Genomic DNA, 23,397 nt, shown 5'->3' on the forward strand with positions numbered 1-23,397 from the left:
TTTCTCTTGAATCGGACCCTGAATGGTCCCACCTTTTTCCATTAGACCATCTCCAATGGTTGGTTTTTGTTGGTTCAAACCAACCTAAACCATTGGAGTGGTTGGTTCAAACCACAATCCAAGTTTTGAGATTTGAAAAATCAAACCATCAAAAACCACTTATTGTGGGTCTCACACATCTTTCATCACAAACACACACACACACATATATATATATAATTAAGTTCATTTGAGAAGTGTTTCTTAGAGCAATAAGAGCGAGAAGTGAATCCAACCAATCAGATTTATTTCTTCTCTTTTATTGTTTATTTAATACCAAGGGCATAGTAGTAAAATATGTATTTTATATATATATGGTAAGATCTTGATTTTCTTGAAGGTTACAAGTAATTGTTTTTTAATTGTTTTATTTATATTTTTTTATCTTCAAATTGTATATTACTATTGTTTTCTTTTAATCATAATTTCATTTTTTCATCCAGATTTATTTCTTAAAATTTGATTTTATATCTCAATCATCCTATATTATTATCTACCTAATTTCATTAAGTTTTACTTCGTCATACTAATGAGTGAATATACGTATTTAGCTTCATTAAAATTAACCTACATGTAGTTAGCTTTATATGTTACACAATTTATCTTTTTCTTTTTGTATATTTTTCTTATTATTTCAAGAATTCGGAAGTAAGAAACTTTTTTTTGTTTTAAATTGTGTGCGTTTTGAATTTTTAATATATGATTAATTCTTTCGTCATAAATTTTTAAACTTAACCAAACCTAGGAATATTTCGAGATTTATATCTAATCCGTAATACCACATACACAGTGCATGTACATAAATGAGCCTACACACGATAACATTTACACATACACAATTCGAAATAATAAATACACAGTAATATATGAACCTACATAGTACAAAGTAAATCTTTTTTTTACATTAAACTACATAAAATAAATAACAGATCATTCTAATAATCTACACTCGTAACTTACACAATAAATAGATGAACCTACACACGATAAAATATATACATATACAAATCAAAATACCACCTACACAGTACATATATGAATCTAGACTTTACAAAATAAACTTTTCTTTCACATTAAACTACATATAATAAATAGCGGATCATGTTAAGAACCTACACATTATATAAATGAACCTAGCATGATAAAATTTACACGTCACATATATGAACCCATACAGTAAATATATATTTGTTATTTTTTAATTATACTACAAATAATAATAAATTGACCATGCTAATAACCTACATTTATAAAAATGTTCACATACACATTCGTGAAACTACCTACACGGTACATATATTAATATACTCGATACACAATAAAACTATTTTTTTCGTTAAACTACGTATATTAAATATCAGGTCATGTTAATAGCCTACAATTTTAAATTTTCCACATACACATTCATGATACACATAATAGATGAATCTACGTATGTAATACATGAATCTGTGTAGGTATACATGATTATAGTATTTGACGCATATGAAGAAATATTATTGAAGTTAATATGGAATTAGAATAAAATGATATTTGAATAACATTAACTTGATTAAAAAGATATATTGAAAAATAATAATTAAAAACGTTTGTATGTAACTTTGAATAAGTCAGCCATAATTACACATAAATACTATTAATTACTTAAGTTTCACCTTAAAATCTCTACAACCAAAGACCAAGTTGCCCTTTCTCATAAAATCTTAGTTATTAATCTCTTTCATAATTACAAGTTTGCCACAACTAATACAATCCATTGATTACACATAATTCATGGCTTAGATTGATTTCTCGCACTTCTCACTGTAATTTCATTTCTCGCATGATCCATCCATATATATATTTATAAAATATATTAAAATATTATACGTATACATATTTTTATATTTATTTCAAAAATGATGTATTTTTTGTTTGTTTATTTTTTATGTAACGGCTAGTTTAACGGTTAAATTATTTAACGGCTAGTTTTTTAAAAACGCCTAGTTTTTTAACGATTTTATTATCTATTTTACAACGCTTAATTCGAATAAAAACATGACAAGAAATACTAGAAAAAAAACACGTTACAAGAAGTCCTAGACATTACAAAGAATCCTAGAGAAAAAAACGTTACAAGAAGTCCTAGAAAAAAAAATAAACAAACTGTTACAAGAAGTCCTACTCATCCAACCCATGTTTCGCCGTTAATTTAAATAAAAATTATAAAATTAAGTATTTAATAGTATTGCAAAATTCTTATTTAAATAAATGTAAAAGTAAGTGATGATGTGGAAATTTAAAGATGGTTTGAGAAGGTGTATTGTTAGAGTAAAAAGATGGTTTTTAAAAAAGTTGATGTGGCAGTGATGTGGCTGGTATGAACCAAAAACTGTTACTAATTCAAGAAGTATCTGCAGTTCTGCACAATTTTACACAGGTGTGAGGTGCTCAGCATTCATATAATTCAAAGTAAACGCTGCACCATAGCCAGATAAGACCGTTAATTTGATGGTTCGTATGTTTACGAAAACATTAAATTCAGCGAGAAGTGATTCATAGGGCGTATAAAATTCAAAGTAAACGCTGCACCATAGCCAAATTGGTTAGAAAAAGAGAGAATGAACATTGAACAAGCTACAAAGTTAAAAGTTAGTAATATCTTGTCTGTCATTACTCATTAGTGTTATTAAAATTTTGAAATTGAAGGTTTCATCTGATTTAAGATTAATTTGTTATTAAATCCATTTTAATTACTCGGGCAAAGATGAGACTTTAATGTTAAAAGCATGTTACAATCCTCAATCTATGATATATCTCTAATAAATCATATTTAACATTGCAATCATCTAAACATCGTATAAAAAGGTAATGTGTCAAATTTAGTGCTTTAATTTAGTATAACCGCAAAAGTGATTATCAACTACAAGAACAAGCAAAAGCTAGATGAGCATCAACGTTCTTAAAGATCTAAATTAACAAATTCTTGATATATTGAAAAGGATAAAACTTGATACTTGCGCACTCTCTTCTTTTATAATACCACCAGATAGGCGGATACGGCTCGTGTGCTAATCTGTAACGGGTCACGGGTTAAGCTTAGGGACGTCCAAACCGCTCACCACTCGAACTCGTTCGTCGCTCGTTCGGAAAATGCTCGCTCATTTTTTCGCTCGATTGTAGTTTGATTCGGTTTGTAAACGAGCCAAGCAACAAGCAAAGGTCTGCTCGGTTCGGTTTGGCTCGAATATTTTTAATTTATTTTATATATAATTATATATGAACAAATATATAAATATATAGACTACACACATAAAATATAAGTACACAATTCTTTAACCCTTTTAAATTTTGCATATTCCGTCAATTTTATAGTTTCATTAGTTCGATTCAAGTTTTCAGAATATTAGAAGTTTGTTTATATTTTTATTATATCTCACTGTAAACTTTTTTCTCCTAAAAATTTACAACGTATTACGTTAGTCTAAAAACAACTAGTTTGTTTACAAAACATATTATTTACAACATTCAAACTTGTTTCTTATTGAAATGTTTAGACTGAAAAAGAAATAAATAGTGCTCGATATCGCTCGATGTTTGATCGGAAAATGCTCGATTCGATTTTGGCTCGGTTTGAACTTTATTCGTTCGGTTCTGTTGTAAACGAACCAAGCAACCGAACAAGCTTTCGCTCAATTCAGCTCGGCTCGTGAGCAGCTCTAGTTAAGCTTCCACAATGCAGTCCACAGCCTCTAACTTTAATCTGGGCTTCTAGACAAAGATTCCAAGCCTATCAGCCCAACTCTAAGCCTGCTTATCAAATATCCAAGCCTCGTTAACAACACATGAACAATTGAAACAACTAAAATATACAATATTTTTGATCATGCGTTAGATATAATTGAACATGATGTGTTTGGAAAATAGTAATAGGGGGGTATTTCTTGGTTTATTTAAGTAGTTTATTGCAGTTCAAAAAAAAATAATAAGTAGTTTATTTTTATGCCCAGGGATTAGAGGTGTAAACAAGCTGAGTCACGCGTGGGCCACTTAATATTAGCTCGCTAAACGTTAAAATCAAAGTGTAAATGAGCTCGAGACTGATTTAAGCTCGTCTAATAAACAAACATGGCTCGAGTTTCATATACCTAACATTCATAAACTCTCACGAGCCTAAGCAAACATATTATTTATATAAATGTAATAACGTCTACTTAATGTAGTTTATAAGTTATAACTTTTTTAGAACGACAACTTTTTTGTATTTAAGCTACCGCACTCTCCGTATTTAAAAAGCCCTGATGCTCCACTCTGGCCAGACTATGTTGTCTTAATCAGGCCCACGCTGGCTTCAGAGTTTGGCTTGGGCGTTTTCCCGGGAAACCATACCGCCGACTGCCGCTTGACAGTCGTTGTGCCACCACAAGAGCAGAACTCTCTGATGTAACACACAATGGGATGAAAACCTGGGTGGGCTCTAGGTTTAAACTGAAAACCTTTGCACAATGCCTAGCTCAAATCCTTTATTACCAATATCCACCCAAAACTGACACAAGTAGAATTCGAACTTGGGTCTTCAATGAAATTGAAGAACCCAAGCCTCCTGCTAGTTATAACTATAACTTTATAAGTGTATATGAATATTTATATATGTATACATATAAAGACTAACTAGACACTAGTGCTGCTAGTATAAATACAAGCACACATTTCTCATCTATAACTTAATTGATAAAATATCAAATGAGGTGATCTCGGTCGTTGATATCCCTCATGCTTATTGTAACTCGAAATAAACAATATAATATATATTAAAATAAATTATCCTTAACTATTTATTTATCTATACTATATATAATACATGAGATATATACAAATTAAGACATTCACTCTTTAAGTTTTAAGAGTTTTACAAATTAATCAACACAAGGTACAGACTACAATTCATTTAAGATAAGGGTAACCATGTCTAATAAAAAAAATTAAACACTGTTAGTTTTAATTCTTAAATGATAATTACAACATTCCCTCATTAACTTTACTCAGCTTTTGTAAATTCTAAAAATATTACAGGTTTTTCCCCTCATCTTTAACCCTTTATTTGACGACTTTATTTATTTTTTTAATTTCTTCTATATTTTTAAATATATTATGTTTTTAAAAAAAATTCTAACATACCGTTATGACGTGGTTATTTTTGTTGACGTTTAGTAAATTCTATTCAATGTCGATCGAGATTTAGATTATAAGGTACAAGTCAGTGGAACATTAGCATACAAGTCAAATTAAGCACTATTTAAAACTTAATATGTTTTCATTTTTTGGTGATAGTTATAATACTGGTACTTCAATTTTATCCATAAATTTGATAAGCTTATTTATTTTTGTTTCCTTTTATATGGTTGAATATATTATGTCTAAAAAAACAGAACATACCGTTGCGGCGTGCTTATTTCTGTCGACGTAAATTGTATTCAATATCGAGATGCAAATTATTAGGTACAAGTTTCTTTATATATGTTTTACAATAATATGATAAACAGAACTAAAGTTATATAAATATCACCATAATCATAATCAAGACGAACTCGAGTTTAAGATTTCAGCTATAATTTCGAGCTGAGCTGAGTCGTTTTGGTACGAAGTCCGAGTCGAGCTCTAGCTAGCCTTGGCTCGCTAACAACCTTTAAGTGTTGTTTCCTGCTACATCACACGGGCACCTAACTAGTATATATATATATATATAATAATATAACGATACAATGAGTATTTAAATGTATAAAAAGTGAGATTAGTTGTTTGTCGTTACAGAAAACCGTTTGAAGAATCAAGTCCGTTTGTTATAGAGAGAGAAAATTCTGTTATAAAGGTAACTGTCATTGCCATTGCCATGGCTACTCTCATTGCTCTTCACAATTTGATCTATTTTCTGAAGCTTCTAACTGACTTACCTGCTGACGTAATTCAACAGTGCCGGTGATCACAAACGTGCGGTGTATCGCTTTCTCGAGAGGTTAGATTCGTCAGCGTGATTACAACAGAGCTTCTGTTAATGTACGTGATTTGCGACTTCTACTAATCGGAATATCGTTTTCAGTTTTGAGGTCAGAGAATTCATGTTATGGTATCGATTTTCAGTTTTAACTAATTAGCGTTTAATTGATGATATATTTGTGATTTTATGATTCCTTTAGCTGTAACAAGTTATGTACGTGCATGTATGATTCATGATGCGTGATTGTTTGAAACAACAATTAAGTTATCAGCAGCATATATATCATTCTTTATATATATGAAGATACCTTCATTTTTCAATTTTATCCTAGAAATTAAACCAGTAATCGATGATATATTTGTGATTTTATAATATTTTTTTGAAACAAGTTATGTAATGAATCATGATTATTAGTGTGTATTCTTTCTGCATATATATCATTTGTTAAAAATATTTGAATTTGTCAATATTTTGATTCTAGAAAACAAGTATGAATCAAGAAGAGAAGCGTGTAGACCCTGGATTATGGCACGCGTGTGCTGTTGATACCATTCACATGCCTTTGCCGGATTCGTATGCCTATTATTTACCCCAAGGTCATGTTGAACACACACAGACAAATGTAGATTTTGGCGATACACCTAGGGTTTCTTACTTCCTTTGCAAGGTGATCGATGTCAAGTTCATGGCAGATTTAGAACTAGAAGAAGTTTATGCTAAGATAATGTTGAGTCCACAAGATGCAAATAGTATCAACCCTGATATGTTGGAGGACACTCAAGCTGTACCTGAGTTCCAATACTATGCAAAATCATTAAATGAGTCTGATATAAAGAATCTTTATGTACCTCCGGCTTGTGCAGAGATGTTTCCAACAATGGTTTATTCAAAAACATCGCATAGTCAAACAGTGAGCGCTACGGATATTCATGGTGAGATTTGGAAGTTTAGGCATGTTCATTATGCAACACCAAGTAAGCATACGTTAACCAGCGGATGGCATGATTTTGCAAAGAAGAAAAATCTGATTAAAGGAAACTTGGTTGTGTTCGCCCGAGCAGAAAATGGTGATCTTGGTGTTGGGTTTAGACGTGGTAAGGGAATGGGAAAGTGAGGCCTGAAGATGTTATTAGCGCTGTATCTTCTGCTGTAAACGGTCAACCATTTGAGATTACTTATTATCCTTGTGCAATTACTCCAGAGTTTGTTGTAAAGGCGTCTTGTGTAAACAATTCGAGGCTTGATATGTGGAATGCTGAAATGAGGGTAAAAAATTTTAAAATCGAAGGTTCGTCGCAAACAGGTTCGCTTACGGGAACTGTATCTTCTGTTGGTGGTGCTGACCCGTCACTCTGGCCTGATTCCCCATGGCGCGGCCTACAGGTAATTTAGCTCTGACTTATAAATCCTGGTTTTTATTTTTCAAGAGTTTTAACAAATTAACAATATAATATGATGTAGGTAAATTGGGATGAAGAGCGAGATGAGTTGCAGAATATAAATCGTGTAAGCCCATGGCTGGTTGAGTCCGTTGATATTCCAGAAATTCATTTTAAACCAACAGACCAACTTGTGTTAAAACTCTTCCCGGAACAAACTGACGGGTCTCAACCGTAAAATGAAAATCCAGACGATCTGACCCTTGGTAGTAGTAGCTCTAGCTCAAAGAAAAACAATGTCAGGCGTAGTATTCAACTATTTGGTCAGCAAATACACTCTGGCCAGCATTCATCAGGTGACAAAGGAAAGGAGATTGATGGTATGGCTTCTAGTGGTGACTGTGAAGTATTTTTGGAATCTGAAACTGTGCGTCGTGGGACTCTTGATCTTTCTGTTACTGGGTCATATGAAGAAGTTGAAAAAAATCTGGCGAATTTGTTAGGAGTTAAAAGGTCTGGTTATTCGACTAGTGTGACGTACGATGATTCAGCAGGAGGTGCCGTGAAACGAATGGGCAAAGAAGTTTTCAGGTACGTAACCTCACCCTTTGATATAATATATATTATGCCCATTACATCTAACTCTGTTTTTTAATAATGGTGCGGTGAGTTTGCGAAAAAAGCTAAAAAGTTGACTGTGAAGGTAAACTCACTCTACTTTCTGATCAGCTTATTTGGATAAGCAATGTAAACACCTTTTATAACAGCTTTGCTTTAACAATTGTTATGGCTTGTTTTTCAGGAGATACCAAATGATCCATGGCTGTTATGGTTGGTCCTCGAAAGGCTCGAAGCCATTGTTTGTATGCACTATGAACCTACATTGTTGTTGTATAGGTAATCACTTTCTATGCCTGAATATCAGATGGTATGATCTTCTTAATATGCTCGCGCTTTCTACTTCTGTCTAAACTATTGACTATTAACAAGTAAACATCCGACCAAAACAATTTGAAACATTAAGAGTAAACATCCGACCAAAACAATTTGAAACATTAAGAGGTTTAAATAATGAACAAAATACATATATCCAAATCAAACTGTGAAACAAAGATCAAAATCTGTAAACAACAATAACTGCTACCTTCTACTGTACATCAATCTCTGCCACACCATTTGACTTTTGACTCCACTCGATTGGCCCTGATCCTGTTTCACTTGACGATGTGCCAGCGGCTAAAGATTCGCCTGCTGTTGGTGAGCCAGGGGCATTTTCAAAAATTTCATTGTTTGCTGCATCCTTTTCTTCTTCATCTTGGATGAATGGATTTGGATCAGAATCAGATGTTGTGACATTTGGTACCAAATCATCTTCACCAACCACCACTTCATCGTCACTACTGTCATTACCAGCACCCGTACCGCCATTGGCAGATGTGACGGTCATAGGTGCGTCGTTTTCGCCTATGTCGTCATTTTGAAAAGTAAACCAGTTTGAATTTGTAAACAAACTGCTGGGATCAGAAAAGGAAAAAAAATTTAACCACAAATTCAATAGGTCCGGTTTTTAGTCAACATTAAGATTCAGAAAGTACATACCTGCCCTGGTCATCACCTAACCCAAGTGATGATATAACCACTTCAGCAGATTCATCATCAAAGAAAACCTCCTGCTTTCAATATAAGTACTGCATTAAATAAACAAAACAATAACAGTTACGTTGATTAATGAAGACATTACCTCATCATCTCGATCAAGATTCTCGTTCCCCTGAAACGGAGTGAAATATTAACATAAATACATCACTATAATCATGCGAAGATAACACATGCATACATACATATAAAAGGGTTTTGAACATATACCTCGTCATTGTCATAAATGTTGTACCTAAATGCTTGACTTAAATTATTTGCTAAAGCAGCAACATCATAATCTGTGTCATGAACATCATCCTCATCACTATCCCTATTATGTGGTGCACTTGGCCGACTGAAATATAAAAGGTAGAAATAATCAATCACCTAAACAATTTATGAATTCTGATCAAAACATTATAATTTTCAAAACAAAACTTCATCAATTCTTACCCACAAGCCCATCGATACACATTTTCAACAATGTTGCGTTCTTGCAGAACTGTAGTCTGCCATTCATTCCATTCGTTACTTTCCTAATAACAGTAACCAGTTTTTAAATAAGTATTTGCATAAAAATAAAAACAAAGTAATAGAGAATTTAAGCAACTAATCTTTCCAAAATAAACACTACACCTGAATATGTGTCTGAATGCAGCTATCACTATTTCCCAATTGTGTGATTTTATTGGCGATGCGCGTCACATGGCCAAGATTTCCAATACGAGGTGCATTTCTTCCAGCAGCAGCCAGTGTTGGCTGCATAGTTAAAAAAAATCGTTACATAAAAAAATCATCTTTTTTCCATATCAAGAATCATATATATGGATTAACAAAAATATACGTTATAAACTACCTGATCAACTTCATTAGAAAGGATGGGACTTTTATCTGTTCGTAGAATCTTTTTCAAGAGATCACATTCTTGAAATAGGTGATCAATGATAATATTGTTTTTGCTTTCTAGTATAGTAACTATTATGCTCTCAACATGATGATGCAAAGCGTTATTATATGGGTACCTACACACAAATAACAATAGACACTTAAGTATGACTTCAGGTTATAATTAGCTACCGCAATCAATTGTTACTATATGTGGTAATTTACTCGAAGAAAAGATCGAGAACTCTTTGAATAGTTCCAGAGCTAATTAACTCTTGTTCTGCAATTTCATTCCTGGTCTTCAATAAAACCGCAATGAACTCCACAATCTGCAATAAGATAAATCAAGATCGAAAAAAATATACTAAACTTCTGATTAATGAAATGATGTTATATGTTCCAGTTTACTAACCTTTAGACGATGCTTCCCTAGAGGAGGCTTTAACTGGCCATATGTGGTTGGCAAAACTTTCTCATCGAGTGAAACGTTTAGCAAGATTAGCAGGTCACCTAATACAACATGATTATGTAATTAAGAATGTGGTTTAATGTATTAAAACATGATTAAATAGGATAAAACACTGAGATCATATGTACAAAACTCACCAAGTTTGGGCAGCATTGCACCAACAGTCTCTTGATTGATTTGCACAGTTGACTCGTACAAATTTTGACCACGAAAAGCATGAAACAGAAGTGAAGATGGTGATCTATTGGGATCCAATAAAGATATACACACAGACAATGAGTGAACAAGTCCCGATTTTGAATGTGAATCTTCCAGTGCGTGACCAAATATCCTTGCAACAAAACTGATAAAAAAAATAAAAGAAATATAAATATATTATTAAAATCTTGAGAATAAAATCAAAGCATTTAATATCATAAACACAAAAAGACCTTGAACTAGAAAGTTTAGTAGCAAGAGGAGACGATGTGTTTCGCGTTATTGTACATAAAGTTTCTGCTGCGTTGGCATGTACTTCAGAAGGGCTCTGAGACAGCGATATAAAAAGGTTAAAAAGATCATTAAAAAAGAACATTTAGAGCTGTCATAATAAAGGTATAGATGAAAAGTAGTACTTACAGAAGGACTTAATTTATCCACTATCATCTCCAACAAATTGCTATCGGCCAACCACTGCATGACATCTGTAGGATTGGGATAGATATGGTCATCTGCTCCAACAAGCCTAACCAGCACCTGTGTGCAAAAAGATGATAACAACCACCAATTCAAATTGCAATCAACATGCAAGCCATCTTGCAACTTTGATTCACGTTCTACTAACCTCCATAATTGATGTAATCCCAATTAAATCAACCAGCTGTTGGAAAACATATTGATGGGCCTGTAGAAGCATAATATTATATAATAAATATTTGTTTAATAAGCATAAAGGTTTTACAAGCCTGCAGGTCTGTGCATCTATATAATACTCTTTTCGCTAAAAAGGCAACCAAAACCACATTTATAAAATGACTTGCATTAATGCGTCATATTCTAACGAAAACAGTCAAGATAAGTGATACCGAAGTTTAAATTTAGTAAAAAACGTGTAAATGGATCTATGCTTGAAAATTTGTTAAATAATATAATGAAAAGGCAGCAAGTTAATCACAAAGATTGTACTCACTTGAACATAATTCATTAGCGGGATTGTCTTCCGCATCATGAGACTTATCACAACCTACAACAAGACACAAAACGACTCTAGTGTAAATTATTACATAATGATAAGAAATCAAGATGTGAAAGAAATGATTCTTAAGAATATACCTTACTAAAGTACCCTGCCAACAAGGCGCTATGCGGGCGGGTTGGTTGCAAGAACGAGAAAAGCAAATCCATGAGCTGCAAGTTTAGACAGGGAGAAAATGGTAACACAAACTTAAGTATTAAATAAACGAGACATCAAACTACCATAATAAGTAACTCCACGTGTACGAGACTTAATATCAGTGGGACCCACCTCCTCTTCCTCCACTAATGTTTTGAAAATTACATCAACTTCACATGTAAAGATCTCACAAGCCACAAAAGGGAACCTGAAGCATGAACAGATCTCAGTTAATAGTACCAAACACTGTTAAAAACAGTATGTCAGTATTTCATTATGTAACATGAAATAGCATCCCATAATATCCAAAATATAAAGAATTCTATAAGCGTGAAATAATAATTAAAAACCCACTTGAATGTGCGTTTGCTATCAGCATCCTCCGGAGGCTCCTCTATGATGTACCTTAACAATTTTTCAACTTGAACTCTGTCCCGTAAGCTGAGAAACAAGCTCCTGTAATAAGTATCAAGTAATCTAGAAGGTTCTAAATGCCAATAAAGGATAGATTTATTACAAATTAATAAGACGATTGTTTAACGCTTTGCATTCTTGGATAATATCTTCTTCATCCAAGAGCTCTTCCAATGTAAAATTTTCGTTGTCCAGTATAGCCTCGACCTAATAAACGTTAATGTCATACTAAACATATAGCACTAATAAAATCACTGTTTTACAAAATCCACGTAGAACAAAAAGGCACACGAGTGTCAAGTATGACAATTTTATGCATGAATACATCCCAAGCTTTAAAACATAAACGAAAACATATAAAGTTACCATTAATCAGTTATCACCACCCGCGCAGACTCCATACACGGTTAACATCTCAACTAAAATCTAAAAAAACAATTTTTCCATTACACGTGCTCGTGAATCAACACTCTTACTCCATCTACAAGCTAAAACGAACGATAAATAACGCTCTTATTAAGTCTATAAGATTTACATAAAAACAAGTGATTAAATAAATACCAACATTGGTTACAAAGAAAACAATAAGCAGTTGCCATGAATGCAACTTTCCAAAATAAACCCTAAAAATGAAAGTTTCAATTTTTCATACACCAACCTTATAATAATCTATTTCCTAATAATCTTTCTTTCTTTCCAAAAATTTAACAAACAAATGAAGCATCATAAACTTGGCAAGAATAACTAACCTATCAGCTCATGAACATTAAAACCAAGTAATTAATACAAGCAACAGCCCTAATTACATTACAGCTGACATTAAACAAAACCATTAAAAACCCTAATTTCATCCGACGTGAATCAGTAGCATAAATCTGAACAAAATCAAACAAACACCCACATCTCGATTCGAACCCACAAATTGAATTTGAAATCTTAGAAAAGTTAAAAATGAATTGCGATTAACAAATCTTACAGGTGAAGAAGATGAAGACAAGGATGTTAGCTTCCAAAACATGTTGAATTGCAACTGGGTTAGATCTGCAAACCCTAAATTGGCGATTGGGCGTTTTGAAAATTTGGAGCCAAATGAAACAAAACAAAACCCTAAATTTTAGATTTATTTCAGAGACAAGAGGGGACCTCCAAATGTTTATATATATTATATTCAACTCGGTTCAGGAAGACGGGTATTGTTGGTTCGGGTCGGGTTGTCAAAATCGGATCCGGGTTTCACTTCATAAGTGATATAGCATTCATGATGTGGGCATTTTTTTTTTCAAGGTAATCGTACTTTTTAAATTATAAATTAAAGAGCTTCGTTGCACGGTCATAATATGTTCTCTTAACCGGCTCCACGTTGAATTCAGAGTTTGGTTTAGGTGTTTTTCCAGTAAAACCATATCACTGGCTGCCACTTGACAGTCGTCGTGTCACAACAGGAGAAAACTTTCAGTCTACTAGTAAGATGTTGCCAAGTGTCCATATAAAAAAAGGTATATTCATTTTATGATTTTAATAACGAGATTATGATGTCAAATAAAGCGTCATAGGGTTTTCATTTTGTGTCACATGTTTAACCATTACCTGGCATTATTTATGCATCTTTTAGTCCTTTTATTGTGCATAAGAATGTGTCTTTAACATGAAATTTTAACTTTTCAATTAATCTTTAACCTTCACAACATATGAGTTTAGAAATGATGAATTAGTCTACTAACATCGTTCACATTTTATCCATCATATTCTGTTAGTGATATTTTTGTAATGTAGAGAGTGATTTAAGGTGTTGTGAATGAAGAGGGTTAATGAAGTGATTGTTCTGGATATTTAAAAAGTTATCATTCACCTCTGATATTTTTTTAATATTTATTGAAAGTGGTCGTGAGTAAACAAGAGAGAAAATGTAAAGATAAATGTATAAAAAGTATTATTTAATAGGAAACAAAAAGAGAGACAGTGTAGTGTTTTTAGTTATAATTTTAAATTTGAAAACAGAGGAAAAACATAAATACTGAAGCAATTTAATTTGTTTGTTTAAAGATATAGAAGTGGTATCAAATTATGAGAAGTGAACCCAATTAGTACTCCAAAATGAATTCAAGTTGCAACTACGGAAACGAATAAATGTTAACAAATCAAAAGGGATTAGTTCTTTATAACTAGTTAATACAGTTGGGCATAAAACCCGGTTTCAAAACCAATGTGCCCGATCTGTGAATACGAACCAGGTTTTAGTTTTTCGGAAGAATTGAACCAGACCCATCAAAACCAATTCCACCTCTATCTAGTTAAAACCCGGACCACATTCGAACAAAACCCGATAGAAACTAGCAAAACCAGTCAAAACCCCGATCATACCTAGAACCGGGTGGGTTAAAATGTTAACGGGCTTAAAATCCTCTACATACTCACAACACAATAATTTAATAATGAATTTTACATTAAATAAATAGAGGTAAAAAGTGGTTAAACAATTTTCTTAAGACGAAGTGGAATGAGTTAGGGTAAAGTAGGAAATTTGGTGTCTACGTGAAGTTAATGAGCGTGAATGTGTAACACAAAAGAGCCTAGTGTGTTGAATGGGAGACTGTGGAAGATGATGGCTAAAATTTGAATTGGGCTAGGAAAGTGGCTAACTTAAGGCCTACAACAAATAGTAATTGGGCCTAGTTTATTTTCTTAAAGATACTACACTAATGGGCTGAAAGCCTGAAAGTGAGAGGGGTGTTTCCGTGTTTGTGCACCCACCGGGCTCCAACAAAAAACGCTCCTGGTTGATGACACTTCGGCTATAGCTCACACGAAAAATCCCATGTTTCATGGCCGAGCCAAAACATATAAAATCCCGATACCATTAAATTCGTGGAGATGCGGACATTACTTGGAGTAGAAGACCTCACCAATTCGAGACAGGAATTCGGGGGTGTTGGCGGGCTAATTCCCGACCCATTGCATGCGGTAGTTGAGGGTATTACCGGGTTTCCTTAATCATGCATGGATTAGAGTTCTAGTAATGATCAAATCATAAATTAGTTTGAACTTATGTCTAATACTAATACGAGTAGCGATGATAGGTTAGCTATATAAACTGAGTTATGGTTTATGAGTTTCTTTTTCTTTATCAATAGTATTTGGGGGTTCATTATTCAATTTGTTTGTTCTAAATTATCGATTCAATCTTTCAAATAGCAAAAATGTCACTAAACTTTATATTCACTTAAATTGGTGGTCTTTCTTTTTTACAACACTATAAATAGCCCATCTTTTTAAGTATACATATAGACGGAACCATGTCACAAAGGCAACTGATTTATTTTATATAAATAACTATTCACATAATTCCAAATTTAATAATTTTTAGTGTTTACTAGTTTCTGTAGTGTTCTACTTATAGAAAGAAAAAGCAGTTAATTTGTTAAAATAAAATATTTATTAATTGATATTGACCAATGCATAAAGTGAGATGGGTTGATGGTGTTGGCCCTCAGTGGAAACCCTAAATTTATGGCTTAAAGCACTGCAAATTGACCAACACATGATCCATGATTGAGTTTGTGGGAAAGTGTCTTTTTAGGCACTAATCTGATTGACATATAAAGAATGTCATGACAGCAACAACACTAGTAAAAAAAGATAAAGCATGTCAACCCAGATCAGGACTAAATGGACCACACATAACCACCACAACCCACTAACCTACCCTTAAAAAATACCATTCAAAAAGACAACCTTGGGACCACTAATTCTCAAATGCACACACCAAAGTTTTACCTAAACAGCTTTCATTGAATCTTAGGAATGAATTTAGACTGTGTTTGTTCGGTTTCAAGACAAGTCACTCACAAAACACCCTTTAATTAGTCAGGTGTTCAAAACCGTTAAAACAGAGTGAAGAATCAAACAGTTTGGTCCTGTTTAAAACTTGGAACCGTCCATGTACCCGAACAGGCCGATTAACCTTTATCACATATATTTTTAATTTTCGGAATAGGTATACTTATCATAATAATTAATCATCTTTATCATTTTAAAACTTTTAACAGAAACTAATGATTTAGAAAGACGATCAAGCAGCCAAAACTGAACAGTTAGATTGTTAAATATGTAAAACCGACCATTCCAGCCGACCAACACAATGCAATAGAATGGATTATTACCTTAGAACACGGGAAATGATCTCATAAAAACTAAGAGTTATGCAATGCAAAAAAACATAAACATATTTAACATCATTAAAAAGATAATATGTATATTCAAAGTGTTCGTTCTTACACTAAAAACCCGTATAACCAGGAAATAAGTGAACCGAATTCAATTTACATCTGAGTCCATCTTACTCATCGTATGACGAAAATAGAATATCGACCAGTCGTTTCTTGAGACCATAGTTAGGGTAAAATTATGAAAATGTAATAACCACCGCTTTTGTATGTCATTTCCTTAAATCGCGTTTAATGTTTTGCCCTTTTGCTCGATAATATTCATCAAAATATGGAAATCTAAATCAAGCTTGTGTATGATTTTAAACAATCATGATCTGTTGAATAGCTATGGGCGTGGGTAAGAAGGAACACTGGAATCCAAGCACCCTTTAAAGTTTAAAACAAAGCTAATACAACAAAAAGAATGGCATCACTGGAAACAAACAGTCAATGCTACATAGTTCATACAAAAAGCGAATCCCACCATTCCTAAACAAGTTTTTATCCGAGTGTTTTCGTTCCTAAACTTCACCAATGGGCAAAGAGTCCAAAAAACCCATAACTTATTACACAAATGACCAGTTGACAAAAGAGAAGGCAAGACAATGAACGGTACTTTCATCTGCTGCTAAAACCTTCCATGCTACCGCTTGTTCATACGCTATGTGACGCCCCATTGTCGACATACAAATCCCACCAGGCAAATGTGTGTATCCCTGAAAACTCGCACAATTTACATAAAGGGTCATGAACTTTCACCGCAAAAACTGGATCTTTTACCATAAAGATGCATAAAGTTGTGATCTTTATTATTTTACACTAAAAAAAAATCATAACAGAAGTTGAATTCATTAAGGGTCATGATCTTTTACCTTAAAGATGCCTAAAGTTGTAACCTTTTTTTACTAACGATGCAAGAAAACTCATAACAAGAGGTTGAAATTAGTACCTGTTGCATTATCTTGGCAAATTCGGGAACCAATGCCTTCTGTCCAGAATCATCGAACATTTTGTCTAGAGTGATGTCTTGTAAGGAAACAAGAGTTGTCTCCAACATATCAAGCCCAGCTTGATTTGCAAACATAAAAACCGGAAGCGACTGGAAATCCGCAAAGGAACCATATTAGATTAGAAATAGGTACCATCCGGATTAAAAAAAAAAAGAACAAAGATAAGACAATAGAAAAGGTTAACCACCGTCATTGTTACAAATCTGCAAACTACCAGCCTAAAGATGTAATTTTTCAAACTTGGGGACCAAAACCATAATCAGGTCAAACCACAGGGACCATCCATGTAATTAATTCTAAAACTTACGAATGTAAGTGTTTTGGGTCAACCCACTTTCCACATCTTAAGAAAAAGATAATGAGATATTGACCATACCCTTAAAGAACAACACAAAATGGCATCTTGATGTTGCCAAAGATCTTTCAATAACGAGTCCCCAACAACCGAACCCGAGCTTAGCAAATCTGCTCCTAAATGGTATCTGAAAAGGTCAACCACAAATTGGCATCAGGTATTCTCAAAATGATTTACAAGCAGCAAAAATATAAAATAGAAAAAAAAAACTTCTAAAAAAAGAAGAAAATTTACGTGTAGCTCTGGCAGATCCATTGAGCTAAAGTGATTGCTTCAGGTGAGCCGGGAGACAGTTTGGGTCCCACGCACGGGCTCAAACCCGAAGGTGAAATAGCCATAGCAACTCTCTGAACCGAATTGATCACACTTCGAACATATTGTCTGGCCATTGTAGCCACACTTTCAACTAAATTATTCTCAAACGGGAACAGAAATGCGATGGTTAGAACTGATCTCGCAGTTTGGCACGTTGAGATGTCGGTTGAACCATGGTTTGTTGTCGGGGCCACGTCTAGACTAGAGGTTAGGTCAAGCGTTCGATGTGTGGTTGCCATTGTGTTCTTTGCATCACCCTGTTTAACATGGACCAGTTAGTCAAATTGGTTAAAAGAGAAAATTTTTAAAAAAAATTATTATCATTGTTATTATGAACTCAACTGATTTGGGCTCCAAGGGGATTATACGAAATCCCGAGGGTACAAGTGGCGCGTCATCTGGAAACATTTCATCAATCGGGGCAAAAACGAGCTCGGAACAAGCTCCCACAGCATTTTCATCAATCCCATTGCATAACTAAATTAAAAAAAGAATTAATAAATCATTAAAAGTATTTATGTGATATTAAATAACCAAAATGTAAGAAAAAGTGCCTGCAAGAGATGAATGTCACGAGACGAAAACGGATCCTCTTGACCAAGTGCATGACCTTCAAGTCTTACAACTTCAAGCATCTACATGAAAGAAAACATAAATCATAAACAATTAATAATTGTGAACATGAAAATAATTTTAGAAAATAAGAAAAATACCTCTTCGTGTTCGATTGTGTGGCCAAGAGGCATAATAATTTGGCTGCCAGTAAATCGGATCGGTCTCATTCCAGGATATGTGTTATACGAATTGGCTTTAACCGATGCAGCAGAATAAGCATCTACATTGAAGTCGGCCCATTCTGACCTATGCTCCCTCAAAAACCGAACCAGCACCGCAGGTGGCACGTTCTGGTTATAAAAAGTAATTGAGTTCAAGAAATGGTTTGACGGAAAGTTGATTCAAATTAAGAGGTGGGAGTTTGTTTTGACTAACAGAAGCTACCCATTTGACCCATTTTGACTTTGGGGTAAAACTAACCGCATACTACCCTTTTGCCCGTTGTGACCCTTGGGTCAACCCAGCTTACCTTTCTAAACCCATACCAAAAAGATCTCATTTTGGCCCGTTGCCCCACCCGCCAAACTTTTGAGTCAGCCCATTCTTACCCCAGATCAACCAACACCCAAATTGACCTACTTTCTCCCGTTACCCAACCCGCAGGCCCGTAAAGATACTCACTTGAAACAGCATGGAGGCCTTTGCACAGAGAATCCCTCCAATCATTGAATTATTAAGATTCTTAGTTGAATTCACTGCAATAATTACGTCTTCAACACCATCACAGTTCATTAACGACCACCCATCGTCACTAAATCCATTTATGGCATCATTGAAGCCTCTACAAGTTGAAGCAAAATGTATAATTTTAAGTCACATAATTATTATAAAGATACTAACACATTAAAAATATCACAAAATTATATTAACCTGCTTAATCTTTGACTTAATGTTCTCAGAACAGCCGGCTGTCTTCCCAATCCATAAACTACCTCTCCACTTGACTCCTGAGCTATTTGCCTAATATAGCGCAACGCCTACATCCGATGCACAATAAATAAATAAGCATAATCATGAGAGTTGACATGTTTGAATAAATATTTAGAATATTTGACAAACCGCAATGGTCATCTTTTGGGCTACAACTTTGGAAGATTCATAAAGTGGACGAAGAACCTCGGGCACACTCCACGCCTAAACAATCAAGAATTAAAACTTTTAGCAATAATTTGTAATGCTTATTTTTATTAAACCAAATAAACGAATAATCCTACAGGGGTAGATCATTTGTAGGGTTGTTCAAAAATCTCGCGGTTCATGGCTAGCACGAAAAAGTCTCACCCACAGTTTTAGTTAATAAATAAAAATTATAAATTTTGTAGTTTATTATGTATGCATTATGTGTATGTTAAAATATTTGTTTTTCATTTTTTGTAAGTATAGATACGTGTAAAAATATGAAACTATTTTTTTAAAATGCTAACTCGACGAGCAACAAACCGGCTCGAGCTTTTTACCAGCTGAGTTCAATCTCAGCATTTCAGCTCATTAAAAATAAACGAGCCGAGTGAAGCATAATCTGGCTTGGCTAGGCTCACTTATAACCCTAATCAATTGGCCAATATACGACTCCTCCTGTATTATTCCAAATGGGTACTTATGACATAATATTAAAAATAATCCATTTACCTCAAGATTCAAGTGATCAACTATCTGTATAACGGACCCACCGCCTTCACAGTGACGGATAAGATAGCCACTTGGCAACATTTCCCCTCTTACAAACTGAGCAGCAGCAGCCGGATTCGGGCCCGCACCAGAACCGGATAAAGATCTCTCACACACCTTACATAGCCACAAAAAAAAGTGTCAAATAAAAATATATAAAATATGATAAAAAGGGTAAAATGGTAATAATACGCATACCACGAGACTTCCGTTATCTAAACTTGTTGTGTATCTTAAGGTCCAGAAATCGCGTGCAGGAGCTTGTGTGGTTGGGGCAAAAGTCTAATACAAACTCATACATTAATTAATTATTTTATAACAAAATATTATTATAGAATTATTATTTATATTTACCTGCATATATACAAGTTCGATTGTACCCCCATTTCCGGCTGGAAACATTGTGAGCACTTCAAGGCTCCGGCAGTCACGAAACCAAGAAGGACGATCTTTAAGGATCTCTACAATCTATAAGCCATGAAATTTATTATAAACAAAATCAAACATTAGATAAATAATTGAATTTTCCAAATAAGAAAATATTGTTGTTATTTGTTACCTTTGTGGGCTCTAAACTTACAAGACCGCAGGCTCTAGCTGCCACTCCACTACAACTTTGTGAAATGGCAAAGATCCCAACCGAATCCGGACCAGGCTGGAAAAAAGATATTTCATTTTTGTTACTATGACATTTTAATCAATGTTATTATGGTTAGTTGAAAAAGATATGATTTTGACAACCAATTAGACATTCTAATTATTAATGTTATTATGAATTGGACAAAAAGATTCGATTTAAATGACCTATCTAGACATTTTAATCAAGATTATTATTAACCAGTCGAAAAGATTCGATATTGATAACCAATTTCGAGGTATTAAACTAGATTATTATTAATTAGTCGAAAAAATATATAACTTTGACAGCCAATCAGACTTCTAATAATCAAAGTATTATGAGTTGGACAAAAAAAAGATCATGATAACCAATTTAGACATTTTAATCAAGATTATTATTAATTAGTCAAAAAAGATATGATTTTAAACCACCATTTAGACATTCTAACCAAAGTTATTAAAGTTTGACAAAAAAAGATAAAATTTTGATAACCAAAATAGACATTTTATCAATGTTATCATAAGTTAGACTAAAATATAAGATTTTGATAACCAAATTAGGCATTTTAATCAAGGTTGTTAAGAACTAATCTGATTTAGATTCTATGAAACTGTAAAAAATAACCTTCATCCCAGGCATCTGGACCCAATCAACAGCAGTTCCTGTAGCCTTTGAAAGGAACTCTGTCAAGGTCTCTTCGGCAATCGAGAGGAGTCTACAGAATCCAAATTAAAGAACACATCACAAGTTCCATACAAAAAAGAATATAAATTTTCCAACTAATATATCAAAAGACCAAATTACCCAGCCGGGTTATTAGCATCTCTCAAAGAATGCTGTGGAGTGGTAATCACAGAATCACCACTCGCATCTGTAGCTGCAGAACCCTGCAAATATCATTGTTTTTTATCAAAATTGGATCTTGTTTTGTGTTTTTATTATAATTTAAACACGAAAACGTATGTATAGACATACTGTGTGCATTTGTTGGCGCATAAAACCGTTTTCGCATACAAGCTGAGACACTTGTTTTTGTAGGCGATCATTTTCCTCCATTAACAACTTGTTCATGGCAGATAGCTTCTTGTTAACTGTTTGAAGTCTAGAAGATTCTTTCCGTTGCTTCTCTCGGCATCTAAACGCAAAATTAATATGATTTAAGCATAAATCATTAAACAACTTTACAAAAATTCATTTTTCCTTTTTTGATTTTGTACAAAAAAATGCGAAATCACATGTAATAATTAAATTTAAAGATCAAATTTGCAGCTGTAGACACAAAATAATATGATTAAAATTCACAAATCATGCAATTTTACAAAAGCCTTTTATCCCATTTTAATTCTAATGATGATGATGATGATGATGATGAAAATATGTAAATCACATGTGATAATGAAATTCAAATATCAGATGTAAATCTATAAAAACAAAAATAATATGATGTAAGTGTAAATCATTAACAATTTTACAAACATTCCTTTATTTTCCTTTTTTCATTCTGTACTCAAAAATATGAACTCACATGTAATAACCAAATTCAAAGATCAAATTACAACTATAAACAGAAAATAACATGATTAAAACTTCACAAATCAAGCAATTTTACAGAAGTCCTTTTTTCCCTTTTAAACCCTGTACTAAAAATGTGACATCAAACTTAATAATGGCATTCAAAAATTAAATTTTACATCTATAACACAAAAATAATATAACCCAAGTATAAATCAATAACCAATTTTACCTACATTCTTCTGTTTCCCTTTTTATCTCTGCTAAAAATGTAAACACACATATGTAACAAATTAAAAAGATCCAAATATACCTGCGATTTTGAAACCAAACTTTGATTTGTTTAGGTTCAATGTTAGACAAAATAGGGCATTCTCGGATCAACTGTTGTCTCCTCAGAGAGCTAGGTTTTGGGCACTCTGCATAAACTCTTTCCAAAGCTTCAACTTGCTCTGTAGTATACCTTACATACTTCCCATTATCCAACTGGTGTTTGTTTATGCTGTTATTATTATCACCCATCTCTGTATGCTGCTGATGTTGAACCACCATAACCATTTTCACCAAAAGCCCTGATTTTTATTGTCAAATTATAATTCTTTTGCAGACCCTTTTCAAGAATCTTGAAATCTTGGAGAAAGAAACAAGACCCAGAAAAATTTGGAAGAAAAGATTTGATTTTGAGGTTGAGTTCAAGAAACCCAGAAAGGAAGGATTTTGGGAGGTGGGTTAGCTGAGGAAGAAGAAGATTTGAAGGGTGTTTGAAACCCTAGGCATGGTGGGTTGCAGGGGAAATTAAACAGCAAGACAACAAATGCAGATAGATAGAGAGAGAGAGATTATTAATGGGAATTACACACAGTAGAGATACATACACACACAGAGATAGATACAGGTCTGAGTTTGTCTGAGAGCTAAAAAGAAGAGA

The 23,397-nt window shown here is 33.5% G+C and overlaps 3 protein-coding genes across 6 annotated transcripts; 1 reads left to right on the forward strand and 2 right to left on the reverse strand.

Annotated features, from left to right (window-relative positions):
- Positions 1-6,503: 6,503 nt before the first annotated feature.
- LOC143633134 (auxin response factor 16-like) lies at positions 6,504-8,293 on the forward strand. Its single transcript, XM_077101478.1, has 5 exons — positions 6,504-7,107; positions 7,215-7,396; positions 7,475-7,626; positions 7,696-7,983; positions 8,290-8,293. Exons 1-5 carry the CDS (start codon positions 6,504-6,506, stop codon positions 8,291-8,293), a joined length of 1,230 nt encoding a protein of 409 aa, XP_076957593.1.
- A 141-nt stretch (positions 8,294-8,434) lies between these two features.
- On the reverse strand, positions 8,435-13,265 carry LOC143633171 (uncharacterized). Of its 4 annotated transcripts, XM_077101521.1 has the most exons (20): positions 13,147-13,265; positions 12,274-12,377; positions 12,111-12,197; positions 11,889-11,964; positions 11,696-11,770; positions 11,553-11,606; positions 11,208-11,267; positions 11,003-11,119; positions 10,816-10,910; positions 10,522-10,727; positions 10,328-10,425; positions 10,141-10,244; positions 9,887-10,052; positions 9,667-9,789; positions 9,484-9,566; positions 9,259-9,385; positions 9,134-9,163; positions 8,992-9,062; positions 8,803-8,906; positions 8,435-8,763 (listed from the first exon to the last, which is right to left on the reverse strand). In XM_077101521.1, exons 1-20 carry the CDS (start codon positions 13,186-13,188, stop codon positions 8,540-8,542), a joined length of 2,046 nt encoding a protein of 681 aa, XP_076957636.1. In that variant the 5' UTR covers positions 13,189-13,265; the 3' UTR covers positions 8,435-8,539. The 4 variants fall into 4 exon arrangements, with proteins under 4 accessions (XP_076957636.1, XP_076957635.1, XP_076957634.1 ...); XM_077101520.1 differs by having other exon boundaries at positions 8,435-8,903; XM_077101519.1 differs by having other exon boundaries at positions 8,435-8,906.
- A 3,518-nt stretch (positions 13,266-16,783) lies between these two features.
- Positions 16,784-23,077, reverse strand: LOC143633173 (homeobox-leucine zipper protein REVOLUTA-like). Its single transcript, XM_077101523.1, has 18 exons — positions 22,783-23,077; positions 21,933-22,092; positions 21,762-21,844; positions 21,582-21,672; positions 20,898-20,993; positions 20,693-20,806; positions 20,537-20,620; positions 20,300-20,455; positions 19,730-19,804; positions 19,541-19,647; positions 19,292-19,451; positions 18,769-18,960; positions 18,610-18,690; positions 18,398-18,532; positions 17,975-18,312; positions 17,762-17,867; positions 17,325-17,474; positions 16,784-17,091 (listed from the first exon to the last, which is right to left on the reverse strand). The coding sequence occupies exons 1-18, from the start codon at positions 23,025-23,027 to the stop codon at positions 16,942-16,944; spliced, it is 2,523 nt and encodes an 840-aa protein (XP_076957638.1). The 5' UTR covers positions 23,028-23,077; the 3' UTR covers positions 16,784-16,941.
- Between the last annotated feature and the right edge of the window lie 320 nt (positions 23,078-23,397).

Source organism: Bidens hawaiensis, unplaced genomic scaffold, assembly GCF_021521415.1.
Source record: "Bidens hawaiensis isolate Kalapana, Puna unplaced genomic scaffold, B.hawaiensis_p1.1 tig00006617_1, whole genome shotgun sequence".
Taxonomy (NCBI): Eukaryota; Viridiplantae; Streptophyta; class Magnoliopsida; order Asterales; family Asteraceae; genus Bidens; species Bidens hawaiensis.